At 44.0% G+C, this 22,233-nt stretch overlaps 1 protein-coding gene across 1 annotated transcript; it reads right to left on the bottom strand.

Annotated features, from left to right (window-relative positions):
- Window positions 1–282: 282 nt before the first annotated feature.
- LOC123166139 (cysteine synthase) lies at window positions 283–3,161 on the bottom strand. The gene is made up of 7 exons (XM_044583908.1): window positions 2,748–3,161; window positions 2,515–2,642; window positions 1,994–2,196; window positions 1,724–1,849; window positions 1,470–1,628; window positions 743–936; window positions 283–569 (listed from the first exon to the last, which is right to left on the bottom strand). Exons 1-7 carry the CDS (start codon window positions 2,853–2,855, stop codon window positions 444–446), a joined length of 1,044 nt encoding a protein of 347 aa, XP_044439843.1. The 5' UTR covers window positions 2,856–3,161; the 3' UTR covers window positions 283–443.
- Between the last annotated feature and the right edge of the window lie 19,072 nt (window positions 3,162–22,233).

Below are 22,233 nucleotides of genomic sequence, written 5' to 3'. Positions count from 1 at the left end.
CGCCGCGGCCGGAGTGGCCAGCGACGCGGAGCGGCTGGAGGGAGAGCGTGCGTGCAAGACTACAGTTTGACCTCGAGGGAGAGATTCTTGTGTGATTCGCTGACCTTTTTTTTCATCTCGTTCTTGTGTGTGAGTTTGTGTTGGCTTTATATATCTTAGTCATGCAAAGACCAGTTGTGTGCTCATCATGCTTTGTGTCCCCTTCATGCTACATTACGACTTAATAAAAGCGTCCTTTATTGAAAAATAGACATTCTTTATTAGTGTCATTGTGGCATGAGATTATCTGGTAACACATTAACAGGCGTTCGTTCAATGACTAATAACAATTCATGATCCCTTATAGTTAAACTCCATAGGAATGTCGTCCAGTGGAACACATTAAGGTAACCGACGACATATACCCTTCACATACAACTCTTTTGTATTCATAAAATGTGAGATCAAAAGGTCATGGCAATACACTCCTCTCTTACAGTTGCAAAGAGGTCAGAGTTCATGTATCTCTCGCCCCCGCTCGGGAACATGGTCACAATCATCTTCCCCTTGTTCTCTTCTCTTGCTGCGACCTGAAGATACACTTGACTCGGAAGAGTTAGTAAATATCAAAGAACGAAAGTATAACAAAACTGAAAAAAAAGCCAATAACCCATTTCTTTTTTCTTTAAATGCAAACAAAAACTAAAACCAGGCTTCCCCATTTTCCATTGATACAGAAAAAAATTAAATATGAGATGTGAACCTTCAAGCAAGCTGCCAAGTTCGCCCCAGAAGATATGCCCACAAGCAGGCCTTCTTCCATTGCCAACCTCCTCGCATTCGTCATTGCATCCTCGGTGGTCACAGTGACCGTCTCATCGATGACCGAGGTGTCCAAGATCTCAGGTAAGAATCCTGGTCCTATTCCCTGGATTTTATGTTTTCCTGGTTCTCCACCTGAACGATACCAACACGTAAGTCAACAGAGTGTCACTGTCACTAATGAAGCAATCTGAAGCAATGGTACCACACAATCTGAACAATCGTGTAGCCATAGAATTATCTGGACCGCAGGTTTCAATCAATCATGAAGATACGATGAAAGCATGACACATTGACACTTATCTGCTGCCTAACAAATGAAAGCATCCTTTCAAGATGACAAGTGAAACATTTTCTCAAAAAAAAAAGAGAGACAATGAGTGGAACTAATGGGCTGACAACTAAACAGCAAGCAGAGTTACAACTGCACTAAGAAAAGTACCCCATTCTGTAACATTTTTTTTAATGATATTCTGTAACAAATATTAGATGCCAAATCATTTTGCAGATTCTCTACAGTAAATGTCATATCAATTAAAAGTGTGATACTTTATTTCTGTGAAGTATAGAAGCACTACAAAATATTTATCTAACCTTAATTAGCCATTACTGATGATTTCCAAGGGATTACTCCATCAGTTTTGAAGTTCAACATCAGATTTTTTTACCTGAAATAACAGGACTCTCTGCAGGTTCCACACAAATGATCTTCACATTTGGGTTTTGCATCTTCAGATACTTTCCGACACCAGATACCGTGCCTCCTGAGCCTGAACCGGCAACAAATATGTCCACCTTGCCAGCAGTATCCTTCCAAATCTCGGGTCCTGAAAAAGAGCATACATCTTCTTTTGTAAAAACAGATCAAAAGAAAGCACCCCTTTCTTCTGAATATCATAGTTCAAATCATCTTGGACAGTACCAGTCCATCTGATGTGTGCATCAGGATTTGCTGGATTTGAGAACTGATCAAGAACGTGTACGTTTGGTAATTCTTTCTTGAGCTGTTCGACCTTGTCGGTTATTCCAGGAAACCCAAGTGTTGGATCTGTCATGTGGTTACACAAAAGAAACAAGGTCACAAATACAAATCACAGTGGTTGCTAGGAAAATCAGACCTAATCAAGCAAGCAAACATTTGTGTTTCCTTGAGCCAGGAAGCAACTATGCTGATGCTATCTATCTATCTCACCAGTTATGAACAACTCAGCACCCATGTATCTCAACAAGATCTGCTTATCAAGCGAGTATTGGCCCGGCATCACCGCGACGAACCTGTAGCCTTTGCTAAGAGCAATCAGGACCAATCCCAGGCCCAAATTACCGCTGGTCGGCTCGACTAGAGTCGTGACACCGGGTGAAATCAGCCCTTTCTCTTCAGCATCCTCGATCATCCTGAAGAAAACATGAAGAAATAGCACAACATAAGCTCACAATTTCCCAGCACTTGCAAAATCAATTCTGGGAAGTGCAAGAAGATATACTTGAAATCACCACCTTATCACACCAATCCCTACAGCCAAACAATGAAAATGATGGTTTACGCTTTACAGAAAGCCTTAATCTTAGCCTAAGTGAAAATTTAGCCCATTTTAGCCCCCGTTGACTTTTAAGAAATTGCCCAACTAGCACCAACAAAACTAGCTCTGTAACCTGATACCATCCCAAGATTTGTGAAACGAAATTAGCCTGATCAGAATGAGTTAACAGTACCTGAGAGCGCTGCGGTCCTTGACGGAGCAGAGGGGCTGATAGGCCTCGATCTTGCCGACGATGCGGGCACCCACCCCCTCCTTCCCGGCGATCCGCTTCAGCTCGATCAGTGGCGTCCATCCTATCAGCTGAAGAAAATCAATCGCCCCCCATGAGCCTCTCCTAAATCCCAACCCACCTCAATCTCCGTCAGAGATTCAGAGTCATATACAGGGGAAGGGGCCGAGGCTTGCCTGGGTGACGTCGGAGGCGATGTGCTCCTCCTGCCCGGTCCCGCCGTCGGCAAGCAGGGAAGGGACCCCTCTCCTGCCAGTCCCGTCCGCCCCCTCCCCCGTAGCCATGGATGAAGCTGCAGCCGCTGCCGCTGCCCGACGGCCGGCGCTCCTCTGCTTCTTGGCTTCTCGCGGGAGGAGGAGACAGGGCAGCTAGCTAGCGGAGCGACAAGTGATGAATCGCTCCTGCAAATCGCCAAATTTGTATTACTCACATAATCAAGGAGGAGGAGACAGGGGAGTATTTGTTTTTGGAGCTTTGGTAGTTGCGCAGCCCAGTCTCCGGTCCGCCCCGACCCCTTGTTTTTGGAGTATTTAAGGATCAAGAACGTGTCCTTTTTTTGCCGCCATTTGGCACACCTTGCAAACCCAACTCTATCCAGTGGACTGTTCACCGGAGAAGGAGGGGTTTTCTCTCCACCTTTGCGAATTGCGACAGCCACCGGGTCGCGATCTCAGACTCAGAGCATGTATAACGAAGGTCGCGATCTCAGACTCAGAGCATATATATACACACTAGTGGAATGAGATCGGTATTGCCTCTAAAGAAAGAAAATAAAATTAAAAAATCAAAGTCAAAACAATAAAGTTTTCTATGGAAGAATTAAACCCTTTAAGAAGAAAGCAAATGAAAAAACTAAAACAAAATGAAAATAATAAAGTTTGCACTGAAATTGCACTTTAAGTAAATGCAAACAACGAACATATAATATTGCAATTTTACACTCTACTATAATTTACACACATGTTGTATAATACTTGTGTGTATACTTATTTAAACACACAAAAATATAACATTTTCTAAAAAGAGTGAATAGTGGCATTGGTACCACCCTTTAGGAAGAAAGGAATGAAAAAATAAATCATGGTAAATTTGCACATAATTTACACATAAGTTGCACTTTTTATAGCTATGCAAGAACTAACATATACTAGTAGAATTTACATAAAAAATAGGTTTCAAAGAAGAAATGAATTAGTATCATTGGTATTACCCTAAAATAAGAGAGAAAGTGAAATAAAAACTAAACTAAAATTTTGTCAAGATTAGTACAAAAATTACACTTTTTATAATATGTAAGAAAAAACATATAGTAGTGAAATTTCCATACTCTAATATAATGTATACATGTAGTACTTGTGTGCATATATTTACACACACTCAACATAAAAAAACGCGTAAAGAAAAAGAAATAAAAAAGCTAAAACACAAAAAAAAAACAAAAAAAATGAAAGAAAAAGGGAAAAGGAAAAACACATAGAAACATAAATCTAGAATAAAAAATAAAGCAAAAATACCCACAAAACAAAGAATGAATATGTGGCATTGGTATTACCATTTAAGAACAAAGAAAATGGGAAAAATAATCTAAAACAAACACTGACAAAATTTGCGTGAAATATACATAAAAATTGTGCTCTTTAAAAATATGCAAGAATAAGCATATAAAAGTGAGACTTTTATAAAAACAAAATCTAAGAACAAATGAATAGTGGCACATAATAGTGCATTTTTCATAGAATTACAATTTACACACAAACTATACATTACTTACGTGTATATATTTTATATTCGCCCAACATCCAAAATATACCCACAAAAACCGACAAAAAACCAGAAGTAAAAATGCACGCAAACAGCCTAATAAAAAAACATGTAACACGCTTCAGCCCAACAAGAAATCGACTGACCCAAAATATGTTGGGAACGTTGCATGGAAAACAAAAAAAATTCTACGCACGCAATGATCTATCCATAGAGATGCATAGCAAAGAGGGGAAGAGTGTGTTTATGATAACCCACAAGTATAGGGGATCGCAACAGTTTTCGAGGGTAGAGTATTCAACCCAAATTTATTGATTCGACACAAGGGGAGTCAAACAATATTCTCAAGTATTAGCAGTTGAGTTGTCAATTCAACCACACCTGGAAAACTTAGTATCTGCAGCAAAGTATTTAGTAGCAAAGTAGTATGGAAGTAGCGGTAACGGTGGCAAAAGTAATAGTAACAGTTTTGTAGTAATTGTAACAGTGGCAACGGAAACATAACTAAGCAAAGATCAACATGTGAAAAGCTCGTAGGCAATGGATCAGTGATGGATAATTATGTCGGATGCGATTCTTCATGCAACAGTTATAACATAGGGTGACACAGAACTAGCTCCAATCAATCAATGTAATGTATGCATGTATTCCGAATATAGTCATACGTGCTTATGGAAAATAACTTGCATGACATCTTTTGTCCTACCCTCCCGTGGCAGCGGAGTCCTATTGGAAACTAAGGGATATTAAGGCCTCCTTTTAATAGAGTACCGGACCAAAGCATTAACACTTACACTACAAAAAAAGACACATCCGTGACATTTAGGGCCGAACGAATTTTTTTTCTGTCATACTTATGACACTTCTATGACGATAATTGTGACAAAACCCGGTATCATCATAGATGTGGTGGACCCCTACTTCTATGACAAAAAATCATGACGGAAAATGGGCTTTTCGTCCTGGGCGGGCCGGAGTCGCAGCTGCATGACATTCTTTGGGCCGTCCATGACGGAAAAAACCGTGGTAGAAGCGAGGGCGGGGAAAATATCGGGGTGTTCCCGGTTACGGTGGGTGGTCGGGGTCGAGCGATGCACGTTTCTCTCGTACACGTACACGCGTGAGTGCGAGGCGTTGGGCTCTAACTGAACCCGAGCGAGGCGCTCGCCTACTGAACCCGAGCGATTGCACTGCAGGCTACGCGTTACTGAACCCGAGCGATCCATCGATGGCTGTTAACTGAACCCGATCGAGCGATTCCTTCGCTACTGCTGCTAACTGAAGCCGATCGATGATGCCTCTGGATGAACAGTGAGCGTTGCTGGGGGGGGTGGATAAACAGTTCCCGATGAGGGTGGATGAACAGGACCCCATGGTGTTGCTTCTGGATGAACAGGACCCCGATCGATCGAGCCGGTTGGGGCTGGATGAACAGGACCCTGTGGAGGGCTGGATGAACAGGACCACTCCGTGTAGGGCTGGATGAACAGCATACGGTGGAGGGCTGGATGAATAGTAGCCCGTGGAGGGGTGGTTGAACAGGAACCTGTGGAGAGGGCTGGTTGAACAGTAGCCGGTGGAGTAGCGCGCGGTGGAGGCTGGATGAATAGGAGCCCGTGGATGAACAGTCGCAGGTGGAGGCTGGAGAATGTCGACGGTGGATGAACAGTAGCCCGTGGAGGCTGGAGGGGGTCGACGGTGGAGATGAACAATATCCCGTGGAGTCCCATTTTGTGGTACGCCACACCCCTCCCGATGAACAGGACCCCCGTTTCGACCGTAGCGCTCCAACACAAGTCCGTTTCCTCCGTTTTGCGGTATGCCACACCCTTCCCGATCAACAGGACCCCCGTTTCGACCGTAGCGCTCCAACACAAGTCCGTTTCCTCCGTTTTGCGGTATGCCACACCCTTCCCGATCAACAGGACCCCGTTTCGACCGTAGGAGGTCCGTTTCCTCCATTTTGCGGTACACCAGACCCCTCCCGATGAAAAGGATCCCGTTTCGAACATGGCCGGTCGAACACAAGGCCGTTTCCTCCGTTCTGCGGTACGCCAGGCCTCGTTTCCATCGGCTGTTCCGTCCAAGCCCTCCCGATGAACACGACGACGCATTCCGTTCCGACCCAGCCGGTTGGCTCCCCATGAACACGACGACGACGCAGTTTCTCCGTTCCGACCCAGCCATGTACACGAGCCCTGGCCGTACGTATGCGCGAGTAGGCGTTCGAGACCCCGCCCGTATGTACGTACGTGGCCGTATTTTCTTTCTTGCACACTGGCCGCTGTACGTACGTGTACATGCTACGTGCGCGCCTCTACTACGACACGTGCGCGCCTCTACATCGACCAGTATGTACGTACACGTTCACGACCAGAATGACAACGCTATGTATGCTTCGACTAGGTGGGTCCCGACTGTCAGGCACTTCCTTGCGTGCGAAGATGTAGCTGGTGGGTCCCAGCAGTCAGGGGGCGAATCGTTTTTTTTTGCCCGGACGCACTTCCTTGCGTACGAAGATGTAGCTGGTGGGTCCCAACAGTCAGGGGAAACGTTTTTTTTCACGAAATACGGTGGCCAACGGTGGGTCCCCGCTGTCAGGTGGAGGAATAATTATTTTGCTCGTAATAAGGAGGCACTTACTTGCGGCTGCCGTGGACCCAGCTGTCAGCCTCTCCACGTAAAGTACTCTTCCGATGGAAGTCAGTCGTTGACCACATTGACCACGCCGCGCCGAGAGCACCACGGCGGTGGACGAGGGCGAGGCCTAGGAAGGGGACGACGCGGAGCCGGGGAATGTGAATCAAGTGCAGAGCTAGATGGCAGTTCCCTACCTCCCCTCGTAGTTGAGGGATAAATTTTAGTTTTCTCGTCTTTCAAGTTCCTCATAGTGACCAGCAGATATAAATCCCAAGTGACTCAAAGAATAGAGCTATGCTCCCCGGCAATGGCACCAGAAAATAGTCTTGATAACCGACAAGTATAGGGGATCGCAACAGTTTTCGAGGGTAGAGTATTCAACCCAAATTTATTGATTCGACACAAGGGGAGCCAAAGAATATTCTCAAGTATTAGCAGTTGAGTTATCAATTCAACCACACCTGGAAAACTTAGTATCTGCAGCAAAGTATTTAGTAGCAAAGTAGTATGGAAGTAGCGGTAATGGTGGCAAAAGTAACAGTAGCAGTTTTGTAGTAATTGTAACAGTGGCAACGAAAAGTAACTAAGCAAAGATCAATATGTGAAAAGCTCGTAGGCAATGGATCAATGATGGATAATTATGTCGGATGCGATTCTTCATGCAACAGTTATAACATAGGGTGACACAGAACTAGCTCCAATTCATCAATGTAATGTAGGCATGTATTCCGAATATAGTCATACGTGCTTATGGAAAAGAACTTGCATGACATCTTTTGTCCTACCCTCCCGTGGCAGCGGGGTCTTATTGGAAACTAAGGGATATTAAGGCCTCCTTTTAATAGAGTACCGGACTAAAGCATTAACACTTAGTGAATAAATGAACTCCTCAAACTACGGTCATCACCGGGAGTGGTCCCGATTATTGTCACTTCGGGGTTACCGGATCATAACACATAATAGGTGACTATTGACTTGCAAGATAGGATCAAGAACTCACATATATTCATGAAAACATAATAGGTTCAGATCTGAATTCATGGCACTCGGGCCGTAGTGACAAGCATTAAGCATAGCAAAGTCATAGCAACATCAATCTCAGAACATAATGGATACTAGGGATCAAACCCTAACAAAACTAACTCGATTACCTGATAAATCTCATCCAACCCATCACCGTTCAGCAAGCCTACGATGGAATTACTCACGCGTGGCGGTGAGCATCATGAAATTGGTGATGGAGGAAGCTTGATGATGACGACGACGACGGATTCCCCTCTCCGGAGCCCCGAACGGACTCCAGATTAGCCCTCCCGAGAGAGATTAGGTCTTGGCGGAGGCTCCGTATCGTAAAACGTGATGAATCCTTCTCTCTGATTTTTTTCTCCCCGAACGTGAATATATAGAGTTGGAGTTGAGGTCGGTGGAGCACCAGGGGGCCCACGAGGCAGGGGTGCACGCCCAGGGGGGGGGGCAGGCGCGCCCCCACCCTTGTGGACAGGGTGTGGGCCACCTGGTCTTGATTCTTTAGCCAGTATTTTTTATAAATTCCAAAATATTCTCCGTGAAGTTTCAGGTCATTCCGAGAACTTTTACTTCTGCACAAAAATAACACCATGGCAATTCTGCTGAAAACAGCGTCAGTCCGGGTTAGTTCCATTCAAATCATGCAAGTTAGAGCCCAAAACAAGGGCAAAAGTGTTTGGAAAAGTAGATACGTTGGAGAGGTATCAACTCCCCCAAGCTTAAACCTTTGCTTGTCCTCAAGCAATTCAGTTGATAAACTGAAAGTGATAAAGAAAAACTTTTACGAACTCTGTTTGCTCTTGTTGTTGTAAATATGTAAAGCCAGCATTGAAGTTTTCGGCAAAAATTATGAACTAACCATATTCACAATAACATTTAGGTCTCATGCTTACTCATATCAATGGCATAATCAACTAGCGAGCAATAATAATAAATCTCGGATGACAACACTTTCTCAAAACAACCATAATATGATATAACAAGATGGTATCTCGCTAGCCCTTTCTAAGACCGCAAAACATAAATGCAGAGCACCTTTGAAGATCAAGGACTGACTAAACATTGTAATTCATGGTAAAAGAGATCCAGTCATAGTCATACTCAATGTAAATTAATAGTAATGGATGCAAATGACAGTGGTGCTCTCCAACTGGTGCTTTTTAATAAGAGGATGATGACTCAACATAAAGGTAAATAGATAGGCCCTTCGCAGAGGGAAGCAGGGATTTGTAGAGGTGCCAGAGCTCGGTTTTTGAAATAGAGATAAATAATATTTTGAGTGGCATACTTTCATTGTCAACATAACAACCGAGAGATCTCGATATCTTCCATGCTACACACATTATAGGCGGTTCCCAAGCAAAATGGTAAAGTTTATACTCCCCCACCACCAACAAGCCTCAATCCATGGCTTGCCCGAAACAACGGGTGCCTCCAACTAACAACAATCCTGGGGGAGTTTTGTTTGCAATTATTTTGATTCGGTTTGAGCATGAGACTGGGCATCCCGGTGACCAGCCATTTTCTCGTGGGAGTCCACTCCTCTTGAGAATAACCCGCCTAGCATGGAAGATACAGACATCCCTAGTTGATACATGAGCTATTCGAGCATACAAAACAGAATTTCATTTGAAAGTTTAGAGTTTGGCACATACAAATTTACTTGGAACGGCAGGTAAATACCACATATAGGAAGGTATGGTGGACTCATATGGAATAACTTTTTGGGGTTTATGGAAGTGGATGCACAAGCAGTATTCCCGCTTAGTACAAGTGAAGGCTAGAAAGAGACTGGGAAGCGACCAACTAGAGAGCGACAACAGTCATGAACATGCATTAAAATTAATAAACATTGAGTGCAAGCATGAGTAGGATATAATCCACCATGAACATAAATATCGTGGAAGCTATGTTGATTTTGTTTCAAATACATGTGTGAACATGTGCCAAGTCAAGCCACTTGAATCATTCAAAGGAGGATACCACCCTATCATACCACATCATAACCATTTTAATAGCATGTTGGCACGCAAGGCAAACCATTATAAACTCCTAGCTAATTAAGCATGGCATAAACAACTATAATCTCTAATTGTCATTGCAAACATGTTTCATTCATAATAGGTTGAATCAGGAACGATGAACTAATCATATTTACAAAAACAAGAGAGGTCGAGTTCATACCAGCTTCCCTCATCTCAACCAGTTCATCATATATCGTCATTATTGCCTTTCACTCGCACGACCGAACGGTGTGGATAATAATAATAGTGCACGTGCATTGGACTAAGCTAGAATCTGCAAGCATTTAATTCAAGGGAGAAGACAAGGTAATATGGGCTCTTGGTTAAATCAACAATAATGCATATAAGAGCCACTTCAACATTTTCATCATGGTCTTCTCCTCTCGACCCCCAAAGAAAAGAAAAGAAATAAAACTATTTACATGGGAAAGCTCCCAACAAGCAAAAGAAGAACGAGAAATCTTTTTGAGTTTTCTTTTAATTACTACTACTACAGGCATGGAAAGTAAACTAGCTAAAAGCTACAACTAAATTTTTTTCTTAAGGTTTTTCAAGCACACAAGAAGAAAGCGAGAAAAGGGAAATAAACTAGCATGGATAGTACAATGAAAAAAAGTATGAGCACCGACAACTGGCATAAGTGTGTGAACATGAATGTAATGTCGGTGAGAAATACGTACTCCCCCAAGCTTAGGCTTTTGGCCTAAGTTGGTCTATGCCCATGGATGGCCTGGCGGATATCCAAAGTTGTAAATGGGGTCGTACTGAGATGCAGCAACTACTGCCTCAAGAGCTGCAGCGTGGAGGCGAGATGCCTCCGTCCTCCTCTCGTACTCGTTCGCCTCCTCCCTGGTTATAACATATCTCCTTTTTGCCTGAAAGTCAAAGAAAGTAGGAGCAGGGAGAGTAATATGGACAACACGACGTCTGTCAAAGATTAGTCAGTACTGGAGAAACTGTTCATTCCTCTCAACAAACTGATGACAAACCATAACATTATAATCTAGATAAGCAGGAGGCAATTCCATATCATTTTCACGAATGGGTACCTCAAGAAAATTAGCTAAACGGGTTGCATAAATTCCACCAAACAAATCTCCGCTAATACTGTTATGATGCAACCTTCGTGCAACAATAGCTCCCAAGTTATATTGTTTATCTCCTAATACAACACTCTTGAGAACGCTAAGATTAGGAACGCACATGTGACATGCCTCATCCTTACCGTTAACGCATCTACCTATAAAGAGAGCAAAATAATGTATGGTAGGAAAATGAATGCTCCCTATGGTAGCTTGCGTGATTTCCCTAGATTCCCCCACAGTTATACTAGCAAGAAAGTTTTTATATTCAGATTTGCGAGGTTCACTAGCATTACCCCAGTGCGGGAGTTTACAAGCAGTATTAAAATCCTCTTAATCCATGGTATAAGATTTATCATAAAGATCAAACAGGACCATGTGAGAATTGCGTGATGATGTAAATTTAAACCTTCTCACAAATGAGTCAGTTAGGTAGTAATGTTGGGGGCACTTATCTGACACGAAGCCCTCGAGTTCAGCATTACGCACATACGCGTCAAATTCATCCTTAATTCCTGCTTGTACCATGAAATTTTCTGACGGCCATTCACAAGGCCGCACTTGAGCTTCTCTTGGTGGTTCATGGTCCGGCTCACGTATTGCAGGCCTGGGTCCTTGCTTCCTTGAAGAACCACCTTGGTACATTTTCCTAAACATATTTCTTCCTCTGAAAAATTTCTGAATTTTTTAGTAACTCAAAATAAAAGTGAACTAAACTCAACAAAGTTGATAGCAACTACTCCCAAGAGTGCCTAGAGACTATATCATGTATTAGAACTACTTGGGGCCAAATAAATTTGACATGCAAGCTCAAGAACAGGTTCACGTAAGCAGCAAAAATTTGCAATGAATAAAGCACTAGAACAAAAACTAATTGGACCATTGGAGGAGTCACATACCAAAGAACAATCCCCCAAAGCAGTTTTGTGAGTGGAGCTTTGAGCAAGGAGATCGAACGAGCTAGAACACGAGTTTGAGTTGTGTGGTGATTTTTTCTGGAGGAAGACGAAGTGTGTGGGTGCTGGAATAAGTGGAGGGGGGCCACATGGGGCCCACGAGGCAGGGGGCGCGCCCTGGACCCTCGTGGCCAGGTGGTGGCTCCCCCTGATGTGTTCTGAGTGCCACATATTCTTAAATATTCTACAAAAAATCATATTTCAATTTCAGGGCATTTGGAGAACTTTTATTTTCGGGATATTTTTTATTACACGGATAATTCAGAAAACAGACAGAAAATACTAATTTTGCTTTATTTAATCTAAATAACAGAAAATAAAAGGACGGTACAGAGAGTTGTGCTTTCTAACTTCATCCATCTCATGCTCATCAAAAGAAATCCACTAACAAGGTTGATCAAGTGTTGTTAACAAACTCTTTCCGAATCGCATGAAACCGGAGAATTTTCGAATAGCACTAGGTTACCTCAACAGGGATATGCACGTCCCCAATAATAATAATATCATATTTATTTTTTACAGTAGGAAGAGGAAATTCAAAACCTCCAATAGTAATCGTTGGAATTTTTCCAATAGAATTGATACTGTGGACTTGAGGTTGTTTCCTCGGAAAGTGTACCATATGCTCATTACCATTAACATGAAAAGTGACATTGCCTTTGTTGCAATCAATAACAGCCCCTGCAGTATTCAAAAAAGGTCTACCAAGGATAATCGACATACTATCATCCTCGGGAATATCAAGAATAACAAAGTCCGTTAGAATAGCAACGTTTGCAACCACAACATGCACATCCTCAAAAATACCGATAGGTATAGCAGTTGATTTATCGGCCATTTGCAAAGATATTTCAGTAGGTGTCAACTTATTCAAATCAAGTCTACGATATAAAGAGAGAGGCATAACACTAACACCGGCTCCAAGATCACATAAAGCAGTTTTAACATAGTTTCTTTTAATGGAGCATGGTATAGTTGGTACTCGTGGATCTCCAAGTTTCTTTGGTATTCCACCCTTAAAAGTATAATTAGCAAGCATGGTGAAAATTTTAGCTTCCGGTATCTTTCTTTTATTTGTAACAATATCTTTCATGTACTTAGCGTAAGGGTTCATTTTAAGCATATCAGTCAAACGCATACGCAAAAAGATAGGTCTAATCATCTCAGCAAAACGCTCAAAATCCTCATCATCCTTTTTATTGGATGGTTTCGGAGGAAAAGGCATGGGTTTCTGAACCCATGGTTCTCCTTCTTTACCGTGCTTCCTAGCAACAAAGTCTCTCTTATCATAACGTTGATTCTTTGATTGTGGGTTATCAAGATCAACAGCAGGTTCAATTTCTACATCATTGTTATTGCTAGGTTGAGCATCATCATGAACATCATCATTAATATTATCACTAGGTTCATGTTCATTACCAGATTGTGTTTTAGCATCAGAAATAGAAATATCATTGGGATTCTCAGGTGTGTCAACAACAGGTTCACTAGAAGCATGCAAAGTCCTATCATTTTTTTCTTCCTCTTAGAAGGATGAGGTGCATCAACATTAGTTCTCTGAGAATCTTGCTCAATTCTCTTAGGGTGGCCCTCAGGATACAAAGGTTCATTCTACCCCCTCTAGTCACAACTCTAATAGCATTATCATTTTTCTTATTATTTAATTCATTGAGCAAATCATTTTGAGTTTTAAGCACTTGTTCTACTTGAGTGGTAACCATAGAAGCATGTTTACTAATAAGTTTGAGTTCACCTTTAACTCTAGACATATAATCACTCAAGGGTTCAATCATATAAGCATTACGTTTCAATTGTCTACCAACATAAGCATTGAAGTTTTCTTGTTTAACCATAAAGTCATCAAACTCATCCAAGCATTGGCTAGCAAACTTAGTAGAGGGGATTTCAGCTTTATCATATCTATAGAGAGAATTTACCTTTACTACCTGTGTCGGGTTATCGAGACCATGTATTTCTTCAATAGATGGTAAATTCTTAACATCTTCAGCCTTAATACCCTTTTCTTTCATAGATTTCTTTGCCTCTTGCATATCTTGAGGACTGAGAAATAGAATACCCCTTTTCTTCAGAGTTGGCTTAGGAGTTGGTTCAGGAAGTGTCCAATTATTTTCATTTGTCAACATATTATTCAATAGCAATTCAGCTTGATCAACTGTTCTTTCCCTGAAAACCCAACCAGCACAACTATCCAGGTGGTCTTTGGAAGCATCGGTTAGTCCATTATAAAAGATATCAAGTATTTCATTTTTCTTGAGAGGATGATCAGGCAAAGCATTAAGTAATTGGAGAAGCCTCCCCAAGATTGTGGGAGACTCTCTTCTTCAATTTGCAAAAAATTATATATTTCCCTTAAAGCAGCTTGTTTCTTATGAGCGGGGAAATATTTAGAAGAGAAGTAATAAATCATATCCTGGGGACTACGCACACAACCAGGATCAAGAGAATTAAACCTTGTTTTAGCATCACCCTTTAATGAGAACGGAAATAATTTAAGGATATAGTAGTAGCGAGTTTTCTCATCATTAGTGAATAGGGTGGCTATATCATTTAATCTAGTAAGATGTGCCACAACAATTCCAGATTCATAGCCATAAAAAGGATCAGATTCAACCAAAGTAATTATCTCAGGGTCGACAGAGAAATCATAATCCTTATCAGTAATGCAGATAGGTGAAGTAGCAAAAGCAGGGTCATATTTCATTCTAGCATTCAAAGATTTTTCCATCAGCTTAGCTAATAATTTCTTAAGATCATTTCTATCATTGCAAGCAAGAAAATCTTTAGCAGTTTGTTCATCCATAACATAACCCTCAGGCACAACATGCAATTCATATCTAGGGGGAGAATCTTCATCATCACTTTCATCAATATTATCAGTTTCAATAATTTCATTCTCTCTAGCCCTAGCAAGTTGTTCATCAAGAAATTCACCTAATGGCACAGTATTATCAAGCATAGAAGTAGTTTCATCATAAGTATCATGCATAGCAGAACTGGCATCATCAACAACATGCGACATATCAGAATTAATAGCAGAAGCAGGTTTAGGTGTCGCAAGTTTACTCAAAACAGAAGGTGAATCAACTGCAGAGCTAGATGGCAGTTCCCTACCTCCCCTCATAGTTGAGGGATAAATTTTAGTTTTCTCGTCTTTCAACTTCCTCATAGTGACTAGCAGATATAAATCCCAAGTGACTCAAAGAATAGAGTTATGCTCCCCGGTAACGGCGCCAGAAAATAGTCTTGATAACCCACAAGTATAGGGGATCGCAACAGTTTTCGAGGGTAGAGTATTCAACCCAAATTTATTGATTCGACACAAACGGGGCCAAAGAATATTCTCAAGTATTAGCAGTTGAGTTGTCAATTCCACCACACATGGAAAACTTAGTATCTGCAGCAAAGTATTTAGTAGCAAAGTAGTATGGAAGTAGCGGTAACGGTGGCAAAAGTAACAGTAGCAGTTTTGTAGTAATTGTAACAGTGGCAACGGAAAAGTAACTAAGCAAAGATCAATATGTGAAAAGCTCGTAGGCAATGGATCAGTGATGGAAAATTATGTCGGATGCGATTCTTCATGCAACAGTTATAACATAGGGTGACACAGAACTAGCTCCAATTCATCAATGTAATGTAGGCATGTATTCCGAATATAGTCATACGTGCTTATGGAAAAGAACTTGCATGACATCTTTTGTCCTAACCTCCCGTGGCAGCGGGGTCCTATTGGAAACTAAGGGATATTAAGGCCTCCTTTTAATAGAGTACCGGACCAAAGCATTAACACTTACACTACAAAAAAAAGACACATCCGTGACATTTAGGGCCGAACGAATTTTTTTCCTGTCATACTTATGACACTTCTATGACGATAATAGTGACAAAACCCGGTATCATCAAAGATGTTGTGGGCTCCTACTTCTATGACAAAAAATCATGACAGAAAATGGGCCTTTCGTCCTGGGCGGGCCGGAGACGCAGCTGCATGACATTCTTTGGGCCGTCCATGACGGAAAAAACCGTGGTAGAAGCGAGGGCGAGGAAAATATTGGGGTGTTCCCGTTTACGGTGGGTGGTCGGGGCCGAGCGATGTGCGTTTCTCTCGTACACGTACGCGCGTGAGTGCGAGGCGTTGGGCTCTAACTGAACCCGAGCGAGGCGTTCGCCTACTGAACCCGAGCGATTGCACTGCAGGCTACGCGTTACTGAACCCGAGCGATCCATTGATGGCTGTTAACTAAACCCGATCGAGCGATTCCTTCGCTACTGCTGCTAACTGAAGCCGATCGATGCTGCCTCTGGATGAACAGTGAGCGTTGCTGGGGGGGGGGGTGGATGAACAGTTCCCGGTGGGGGTGGATGAACAGGACCCCGTGATGTTGCCTCTGGATGAACAGGACCCCGATCGATCGAGCTGGTTGGGGCTGGATGAACAGGACCCCGTGGAGGGATGGATGAACAGTAGAAGGTGGAGGGCTGGATGAACAGTAGAAGGTGGAGGGCTGGATGAATAGTAGCCCATGGAGGGGTGGTTGAACATGAGCCCGTGGAGAGGGCTGGTTGAATAGTAGCCGGTGGAGTAGCGCGCGGTGGAGGCTGGATGAACAGGAGCCCGTGGATGAACAGTCGCAGGTGGAGGCTGGAGGAGGTCGACGGTGGATGAACAGTAGCCCATGGAGGCTCGAGGGGGTCGACAGTGGAGATTAACAGTATCCCGTGGAGTCCCATTTTGCAGTACGCCACACCCCTCCCGATGAACAGGACCCCCGTTTTGACCGTAGCACTCCAACACAAGTTCGTTTCCTCCATTTTGCGGTACGCCACACCCCTCCCGATCAACAGGACCCCGTTTCGACCGTAGGAGGTCCGTTTCCTCCGTTTTGCGGAACGCCAGACCCCTCCCGATGAACAGGATCCCGTTTCGAACATGGCCTGTCGAACACAAGGCCGTTTCCTCCGTTCTGCGGTACGCCATGCCTCGTTTCCATCGGCTGTTCGGTCCAAGCCCTCCCGATGAACACGACGACGCATTCCGTTCCGACCTAGCCGGTTGGCTCTCCATGAACACGACGATGACGCAGTTTCTCCGGTTCGACCCAGCCATGTACATGAGCCTTGGCCGTACGTATGCGTGAGTAGGCATTCGAGACCCCGCCCGTATGTACATACGTGGCCGTATTTTCTTTCTTGCACACTGGCCACTGTACGTACGTGTACATGCTACGTGCGTGCCTCTACTACGACACGTGCGCGCCTCTACATCGACCAGTATGTACGTGCACGTTTGCGACCAGAATGACAACACTACGTACGCTTCGACCAGGTGGGTCCCGACTGTCAGGCACTTCCTTGCGTGCGAAGATGTAGCTGGTGGGTCCCAGCAGTCAGGGGGGCGAATCGTTTTTTTTTCCGGACGCACTTCCTTGCGTGCGAAGATGTAGCTGGTGGGTCCCAGCAGTCAGGGGAAACGTTTTTTTTGCGAAATACGATGGCCCGTCCGGTGGGTCCCCGCTGTCAGGTGGAGGAATATTTATTTTGCGCGTAATAAGGAGGCACTTCCTTGCGGCTGCCGTGGACCCAGCTGTCAGCCTCTCCACATACAGTACTCTTCCGATGGAAGTTGGTCATTGACCACATTGAACACGCCGCGCCGAGAGCACCACGGCGGTGGACGACGGCGAGGCCTAGGAAGGGGACGACGCGGAGCCGGGGAAGACGCGACAGTGGAAGCCCGCGCGGAGAGGAGTACGAGGGTTCACTGGTTCGGCTGCGGTGTGAGGCTGCCGTCGCCGTAGAATAACAGGGGGTGTGGGTGAGTAGAGGGATGGCCTGGCCAGCGGTGGGAGTAGTAGGGGGCGGTGAGGCCTCCGCGGCATCACAGCCGGCCACGGGAGGCAGGAGCACGCGGCACGATCGGCGCTGCTTTGGGCGGCTGGAGCAAGAAGACCAGAGGTTGAAGAAGCACTACGGCTGTTGGATGGACATCGTACGGTCACTGCAGCTAGAATCGTTTATATTGACTAAGTTGACAAAACCCTTGGTACGCGTCAACTTTCCACAGGTCAGCCTCCGAAACGGTGCGCCCCAGATGTCAGCGAGAGGAATCATTTTTTAGGCGGCTGAAGCAAGGATATCCGAGATTGAAGAAGAAGCACGACATCCGTTGGATGGACATCCAACGGCCACAGCTGCCAGAACCGTGTGTTGTTGACAAAGCCTTGCATACGCGTCAACTTAGTTTTTTTTAGGGGACGCGTCAACTTAGAAGGCCCACAAGTGTGTGGCAGAGAACATATAGCCCATTTGCGATTTGTAAGAATGCACAACCCATTTTTTAATTCTAATGGAATTTACTACAGCCCATTTATATTTTGTTAAAAGTACAACCCATTTTCTAGCTAGGACAACGATTAATAATTTCAACCAACCGCTCAAAACAGAATTCAAAAAAAATTCCCACATTTTTATGAGATCCGAAATATTTTTATCCGAAATTTCTAGTCAGATTAAAAATAATTTCAAAATAAAGTTGTATTATGTTAAAATCCAACGAAATATTGCGCGCGCAACAATTAATGAAATTAAAATTTTCAAATTCCAAAAATAATATATTTTTTAAACTAATTACGCGTTTGGTGCATTTTTTATAGTTACTGCCCAGTTATTATAATTACATCCCATTTATTATTTCTTAAAGTCAATTTTCTTGTTAAGCCTAATGCATACCTCCTAGGAAAGTTTGCAGCCCAACGGGGCGGAGAATAACAAGTTGACCCGGATATTGTGTACAACTGTCGGCCGAGTTGCATTGCCGATGTTGAAAAAAGGCCAGTGTAGTATAGTACAACCTAACATGGCTACTCAGCCCACATTCAGCGACGCCGGAAAGGCCCAAACAAGGCTTTTGTACAACTTTTTGAAGTCACTGAGCTCAATTAATAACTTAAGAAAAAAATAGATTACAGTGGAACCTAATTAAAAGTTGTCACGAGCAAAGAAACAATTCAATGGGTCCCACTTGTGCGCGCGCGCGCGCGCGTGTGTGTGTGTGAGAGAGAGAGACCCATCGGTCGATGCTCGTAAATACATCTTTTAGCCATATGCATTGCTGATGCTCAGTAAAAACTTATATAGTTGACACAATCATATAGAACATCATAGCACACTGAACTTGCATACAAAAATTTCACAATCAGGATGGAAGCAGTGGATCGCTACGGGTAGGGCTATGTTGAAACCAAAGAACTCGTACATAACGGTTCATCGTCTTTATCAATGACGGGGAAATATCTTGAATGCTGTCCAAAGAAAACAGACAGACAACACAATAAGTTCTGCTAGCACATTAAGTTGACGTTCAGCCCTTTCTAAAAAAAGTTCAGGTACAAAAGTAGAACAAGTCACAATCAAATGTACTGGCACATCAGTGCTTCACACGCATAGCTCGGATTTAACTAGTATCTGACAAGATTCAGTTGTTACCTCAAATTAGAGCACATCCAGGCAGCCAGGCCTGCCTCTTCTCCCAAAGAAGCAGTGGCCTCCGCCGCGCGATGGAGTAGGCCCTGTGCCATCCATCGTTCCGAGCAACACGGGGAAAGTCTGATGTTGACTCCTGTAATGGACGTCGTCGATGGACCCTGGCACCAGCGGCGGCGGCAGGACTTCGATTGATGGATTGACCACTTCTTCGACATGCACGAACACTCGATACAGGAACATCCCTAACGTGGTCCGCGGCGGCCTTGGTGGCAACGAATAGTACAACCCCGGTTCCTGCACCGGTATCTCAACACCAATCACCTTCAATATGGTGGACGGCTTCTTCATCCATGCCATAACCATCAGAGCCCAGCTGTCTGGAGGAACAAAAATACTTATGAGCTCACCTCCAAGGTCGTTGATAAGCTCATTCATGGACTCGCTGTTCCAAGCACGTCGAGGCATGCTGTGGAAGGTAAGCTTTGTTAAAAACTTAAGCTCAGAGGGCACCGAGCCCCATCCTGGGTACCACCGATCAAAGCTCACCAGCGCGCCATCGCAGAACAAACGCCGGGAAGATTCGAACACACGACTGCAGTCGAAAGTTGTCCAGAACCTGACGAAGTAATCAGTCGGTGGCGGACAGACTTCGACGAGCAAGTCACTTATTTGGATGCCGTGCGCAATGCCAAGAGCTTTGACAAGGTCGTCCGGCGAGACGGGAGGCCGGTCGTCGTTGATGGTTACCATCAGCACTTTGCCGGCAAACTGGTCGTCAAGCGCCGCCATGCCACTGTTGCGCGACAGCACGCAGCAACCGAAGGCAGGACGGACCTCAGGATCTCCGGCTCGGAGATCCGCGTTGACCGGCGACATGATAGTGTGCTTGAGTACATGGAGTACAGGAGGGGGATTTGGGGGAACTGGAGTAGGAATCGAGATTCCAGAGGTGGGGGAGGGGCAGGAGATTGGGGATGAAAAGGTAGCATGAATTTTGAACACGCGCCAATATGCTCTCGGCGCGCAAGCGCACGAAAACACCGGTGGCGCCCACATGTCGGCCTAAGAGTCCTTATTCTTTATTTTTTGGAGAACCCGACCTTTTTTTTTAGGATCTTTTGAGAGCCCGGCCTGAGAGTCATAATTGACCTGTTTGGCATTGCGTTACTACTCGGCCCATATTCAACGACACCTCACTGGCCCAAACAAGTGTACATCATCGAAAAGACACTGAGCTCAAATTATATAACTTGAAAAAAGGAGATACACTCTGAACACTGGAGAATGATGATGCCCTCATTTAGCCCACCACTAGTTCGAGACAATAAACAGTTCGAAACAATACAACATTCAAACACTAACTAGTGACTACTACTGACATAAACAACAAGACATGATAGTTCATAAGAAGTCTTGCTACACCACCAAAGTGCACCCATCTGCAGCGCTCAGACTCTCGTGATCCAGATGAGAATGACATTCTAAACAGAGGCAACTATTACATAGTAAGAGTGACATAGACGAGGATGACCAAATGACAAGGAATATGCATAACAAAAGAAAGAACTACCCATCCAGAACAAGCAGCAAAGACAACAAAGTCATTCGAAGAGATGATCCAACACCATCATAATTTGCAGCCCCGCTTCAGCGACCAATGATCCGGAGACACCAGTACTCCACCCTTTCGTTGCAACAGCCCAATTACCTATCAACCTGAAGGCTTGAACCACATCACTGCCTGTCGTAATTGAGACATCCAAGGATCAAAGTTAATCTGGATGCCTTTGTCATTCTCACCTTCTTTTGCCTACAGGCTGTATCGTTGACAATCAGGGGAGTTTGCTCCCGAACTCCTAGGGCTCGCCGTGTAGACACAGTTTTCCATAGCAAACAGAGCCTCTCTGCCATCAAGGTCCTTGCCAACGGTGATCTCCTGGTTAATCGGATAATTGAGTCCGAGAAACAGAGAGTGTGAACCAAGGCTGTTTACCCGCCTCCAACTAAAAAATCCCGAAGGCCCCAACAAGCTGGTATCCTGCTCATAGACGTAACAGCCACTGTCTGGATAGTCACGTATTTCACGGTGCTTGTATATAGTGGGGTTTTTGCAATATAACTTTTCCGGCTCATGTGTCCGAATGATCATCAGTCTTTTGCCGTCGTCTGATCGAGCGAGGAACCAGTTGTGCTTCCCTGTTTTTGGCAAAGGTGGTGTGATTACAAAGGGCAGTAACTGTAGGGACACTGCATCATATCAAAAAGGACATGCATTGTTAATGTAAGATCAGCATTGTTCAGAGTATGAGTAGGATAATGCAAGAAACAGCATTGATATGTCCCTGTTGGAACTGGGAGGAAAATACAGGGAAATGTATACTAGGTTCGAAAATATAGAAGTGCCATGCATGGTTATACTCATGTTATCTCGCAATCGATTCTTCACAGGAAACTACCATGTCATGCATGTTATGTAATCATGTTTTGTCCTCACAAACAAATTCTTCAAGGTAACTAACAGACCATGCATTGTTATATACTCGTGTTCTGTGGGCAAATTTTTTGTGAGGATATTATTCTAGCCATTGATTGCTGAAGGGAGAATATAGGTATGTACACATGGTAAGCATTACAGGATTTCACTACTTCCAAATATAGAGTTCTCCATAT

The sequence above is a fragment of the Triticum aestivum genome, chromosome 7D (assembly GCF_018294505.1).
Source record: "Triticum aestivum cultivar Chinese Spring chromosome 7D, IWGSC CS RefSeq v2.1, whole genome shotgun sequence".
In the NCBI taxonomy this organism is placed as follows: Eukaryota; Viridiplantae; Streptophyta; class Magnoliopsida; order Poales; family Poaceae; genus Triticum; species Triticum aestivum.
Note: the sequence above shows the minus strand (reverse complement) of the source record. Positions and strands in the feature narration are given on the sequence as shown.